The following is a 4996-nucleotide window of genomic DNA, read 5'->3' on the forward strand; positions in this document are numbered from 1 at the left end:
TATTTGTTATTATTATTATTAATAGTATTTTTAATTTGAGCAGAGAGAGACAGAGAGATAAAGGGAAAATGAGAAAGCAAGCCACCAGATCCAGGACTCAAACCACAGTTGACCATATGGGAGTCCAGTGCCACAACCACCATGCCATCTGCCGGCCCCTATAGTTCCTATTTTATTGATAGAAAGTTGATACCTAGAAAAGTTAAGTAGCTAGAATAAGGCGGCAAGGTTAGCAGATGATAGAAACAGGACAGAAACTGCATGTTTAGGAGAGAAGTCCATGCAATCTCTATGTTAAATTATTCTGTATAAAAATATTCTATGTAAAATATTCTATATAAAATTATAGTCATGTAAAAATTGTAAGGAAAACATGAGCAATAGCAGTTGTTAATTTAACTCTCAGACCACTTCTGTTAAATTATTTTTATACTTTATGCAGAATAAGGTTCTTAGAATCACATTCACATCAAACTGTTTCCCTTGGTGGACATTTTCACTCAGATCTCTAAATGTTAAGAAACTCAGATGATTTTTTTTTTTTCCAAAAGAGTTGCCTAAGAGCCATTGTTGGATGTATGAGAGAGTTGAACAACTATTCTCTTTCTGGAGGTGGTTGAAAATGACTTTGAGAATTTGCAGAACTAGGGTTCAAGGACTGCTTAACTTTCCAGATGTGAAATTTAGGTAAATTATTTCAACCTTCTATGCTTAAACTTTCTCATTTGGAGGTTGAAAATAATACCTCTCAGGGTTTTATGAGGACAAATTACATAACATAAACAAGGTGCTTAGTTAGCACCATACAAAGCACAGAATAAATGCTCAACAAATTGTTGCAAATTTTACATTAATAGCTAGGAGTGGTCCTGTAGAATATTGGACAAAGCTAGTATGATCTTTAAAACAAAAACAAGGCCAGCCCATGGCATGGTGATTAGGGCAGTTGGATCCCATATAGTTGACTGCCAAGTAGAGTCTTAGACCTGGCAGCTTGAGGAATACGCTGAGCGCATGTGCAAGTGTGCCCAAAACCCTAAAAGGAGAAGTGGAAAAGGGATTGCAGTGGACCATTCCCCATGGTGGTGATGGGTACTTCCTCCCCACCTCCAGCCTCCCTGGCAAGCACATACACTCTCTGGCAAATTTTAAGAAAAATGACAAAAGAGAACAATAAAACACAATAATATAGCAGAAAAGTAGGCACAAATACTCTTAAATAGCAGAATTAGTACAAAATACACACAGATGAGAAATTGGTTTTCAAGGCCCCTTTCATGTTATTGTTAACTGCAAACTTCTACATGCCTGCAATAGAGACATTATGTTTCTCAAGGCAGTACTGATTTTAAAAAAGTTTCACATTTACCTGTTGTAAGAGTGCAGAAACTAGTATATATTCAAAAACTGTCATGGGTGCATGAAAACATCAACACGGATATTGTTCCTACAGCAACAGGAACACTGTCATAGCATTCCTTGGCCTTCTTACAGACCAGCTTCTATACCTGCATGAGACAGAAAACCAGGACATTTATTTGCCACTAATCAAAATCCCTTCCATATTTCCTTACAGGCAGACAATACCATTACATCACTATTTTAAGAGACAGACTTTTAAGAGCTAAATGTTGATTTAGTTCCAGATTTAGTTATTACCTGCTTGGCTTAGCTAAGTTCACCTCTCTGATCCTGCTTCCTGAAGACAATATCTTCTTTTTTATTTACCGGAATAATTAAATGAGCTAACAACACAGCTGAATTATCGTTAATGCAGCAGATGTCAGCAAGTAGTAGCCACAGTTATTTTTGTTTTATAAACACATTTAGATAAAGAATTATAGGTGTGGAGCTGGATCCTAGGTCTGATTCCCAGTTCGGCATCCTTTATCGATTACGCTACAAGGTAAGTAAGCTGCCTTTGGTGAGAGGGCTTGGGGTGAGAATGAAGCTTAATTTCCCCATGGCCTGCAGTGACATTCATTATATCCTTTATTGTTCACTATTTGGCTACATTATTTTACTCCCTAGTAACTTGGGGTATGAAAAGTATAATAAAAACGCCTTCACATTCGTCCAGTAACCTCCTCTCCTGTCGGCAGGATTCCATAGAACGACCCTTGCGGGTAAAGCACCGAGTCTCCGACTTCAACCTCCACCAGCACACACAGATCGCAACGCGCGCCCCGCCCAGATGTTTATATTTTCCTACCTCGGCCCCGCCCCCCGACCACGAGGGCCTTCGGCCACACCCCCAAGCTCCGGTCCTAGGCCCGGACTTGCCTAGCACCTCAGCCTACCCATAGGGATTCCCTCTCCAGCCAATCGCGTCTGAGCAATGGGACTGCCCTGAACAAAGATGGCGGGAGAGGCCTCTGTGAGGGCAGACTGATCTGAACACCCGAACCCGCCGCGGACAGCTGAGACAGTGGTAGCGGCGCAGCCGGGACCATGGAGGAAGGCGGCAGCGCTGGCAGCGCTGGCAGTGACGGCAGCACCAACGGGAGTGGCGGGGCGCAGCAAAGGGAGCTGGAGCGCATGGCTGAGGTCCTGGTCACCGGGGAGCAGCTACGGTAAGGCGAGGGATAGAGCGGGTGGGTTCACGGTGGCACTGCCAGCCGGTACCCGCTGCAGTCCTGAGCGCACGCGTGTCGTGGCTCTTGACTTGAGACTCGCGCCCGGCGCCCGGGCAGCTGCGGGCGCGTGGATGGTCCTTTCTGCACTCGCGCCAGGCTGCTGCAACCCTGAACCCTGCAGACTTCCCACTTGCGCTGGATTGTCCAACCTCAGCGAGCGGGTGGTGCGCGTTGCGCTCTAGTCCAGCCGCCGCAGCCCTGTGCCCAGCTGACTCGCTGCCACCCGCAGCGCGCACTTCCCCCTCCCCAGGTACCTGGGCGCTGCCAAACTGACAGCTCGCTCGTAGTCCCACCCAGAGAGCGAGAGGCGTCGGAGTGGGGCCCGCAGTGGATCCAAACCCCTCTACTCCTAAATAAAAGGAGCAACCCTAATAATTGTGTTCGCTTCGCTCTTTTCCTTTTTGCTGACAAGTCTTACTTCATTCTCCTGAACATCCTGTTTTTCCATCTGTAAAATGGGGCCAATCACTGCCGCTTCCCTTGACTGGTCGCGGGGGCTAAACTGAGAACATTTCTGAAACCCTGCCCCTATCACTTCATTGGCACGCCGTCATCAGTCATCGTTCGAATCCGCAAGGGGGCGTGGAGGCATCTTGCTTGGTTGCCATAATGCTTTGGCAACTCCCTGGGTGCACTCATTGTGGGCAACCGAATCCATAGGCCCGCGGCTGCTGTGAGAATTAGGAGTCGCTGGGTCTCACTGAACCTGGGAGCAAGTAATGATCTGTAACCTCTCTTGCCATTCCCAGACCTTCCTAGTCCTTCTTGGGCTTATGTTTTAAGAACTGTACTTACTGTCTGACGGGTTGCACAGCTGCCCTTTGTGTGGTCATGGATCAGTTTGCCAGGAAAAAGATTCCAGCGCTACAGCTTTGAGCCACAACTTATACGCGGGCCCTGGCTGGCCTGACCAGAGACATGTGCGCCTGTTCCTTCAGTTCTTGGCTTGAATTTCCAGGCTCATTTTGGTTTCTAAACGCTCTATTTTAGAACCCGAAGGAGAATCTTGTGAAGGTCCCAGAGGGTTTGGTAACCACCCAGCTTGCAGCTCTTTTATGAGGAAGTAAATATTGGAAGTTAGAATCCGTTGGGCTCAATGTTATAAAAGGCAAATTGCACATTTCTATTCCTTGTTGATTTCTCTAATGTGTGGTCCAAATGAAAGGGAATAAAACCTTGTTTTCCTCCAGACTGTTTTCTAATTGCAAAATTAATATAAAGGTTTTCTAGTTCAATCTGAAATATTTCCTTTTTAACAGTTTAGTTTCTCTGCTTTCCATAACAATATTGTCATTTTAAAAAGTCCTTGGTTGTATGGGGTTACTTTTTATCTCTTTTACAAATGGGTACTAAATTGCTGGAGGGCTTTTTGTCCACTAAGCACTTTCTCCTTCAAGATGCAACTTAAATGCTCCTTTGTGGGATCCCCACAGTACTTTTACTCCCCTCTTCCATGTCACCCCTCCTCACTGCAGCAAATTTGAGGGCCATCCTTGGGCCTCTTAGTTTAAAAAAATATGTAGGACTCTCCAATTTAGGTCTAATCCTAGTTTTGCTACATACATTCTTATTAGTGTAGGACTTTAGACAAATTATTTAATTAAGAATGATGTGTCGTAGCAGACTGTACCTTGTAGTGTTATTATGAGATTAGATGAGTTCATGCTTAGAACAGTGCCTGAGTAACAAGTAAGCACCTTGTCAGGATTAGCTCTTGAGGCTCTGTGACTTTGGGAAAATTAATTTACTTCTCTGAGCCTCTGTTTCCTTAACTGTCAAATGACAAAGAATATGAAAGAATCTTTTGGGGTTGACGTGGGAATTTGCCCCTGGGCTTCATGCATTTGTGAACAGTCAGTAAATGGTTCCTGGAATTAATTATTAGTCGTCTTTCTGCATCACCGCAGGTGACTTCATGCCAAGCAAGATCTGAAAGGAAGGAGTGGATAGTGGTGAGAAGCACAGCATATAGAGGCAAGCTGGCTGGGTTCCTGCTCTGTCTCTACCTTGTACAGTTCTGCTATTTTGGAACAATTCACTTAACCTCTTCATGCCTTAGCTTTCTCTTCTCTAGAGAAGTGGTTCTGATGACACTTCACTTTCAGGTGTTAGTTGTATGAGAAATGAGGTGGCCCATGTCAAACTTTTAATAAATGTTAGTGATTTCATTTTCCTTTGTAAAATATTAATCATTCTTTTTTAAAAAAAGCTCAACTATGTTAGCATTGTGACTGTCACACAGCAACTACTCAGTAAGTATTTTAGTCAATGTTGCATATCACTCAATATACTAATGTTAGTACACAGTAGCGTCTTTTTTAGAGTTTAGGGTCATAACCATATGCCTGGCTTCCTGCTTG

At 44.1% G+C, this 4996-nt stretch overlaps 1 protein-coding gene across 1 annotated transcript in view; it reads left to right on the forward strand.

Moving 5' to 3' along the window:
* The window catches only part of DEPTOR (DEP domain containing MTOR interacting protein), a 157739-nt gene that overhangs the window by 7482 nt on the left and 145261 nt on the right, over positions 1-4996 (forward strand). The window contains exon 3 of the mRNA XM_006140060.3: positions 2103-2573. Coding sequence (XP_006140122.1) covers positions 2452-2573 — 122 coding nt within the window. The 5' untranslated portion in view covers positions 2103-2451. The remainder of the gene's footprint in view (positions 1-2102; positions 2574-4996) is intronic.

This window comes from Tupaia chinensis, unplaced genomic scaffold (genome assembly GCF_000334495.1).
Source record: "Tupaia chinensis unplaced genomic scaffold, TupChi_1.0 Scaffold000017_1, whole genome shotgun sequence".
Taxonomy (NCBI): Eukaryota; Metazoa; Chordata; class Mammalia; order Scandentia; family Tupaiidae; genus Tupaia; species Tupaia belangeri.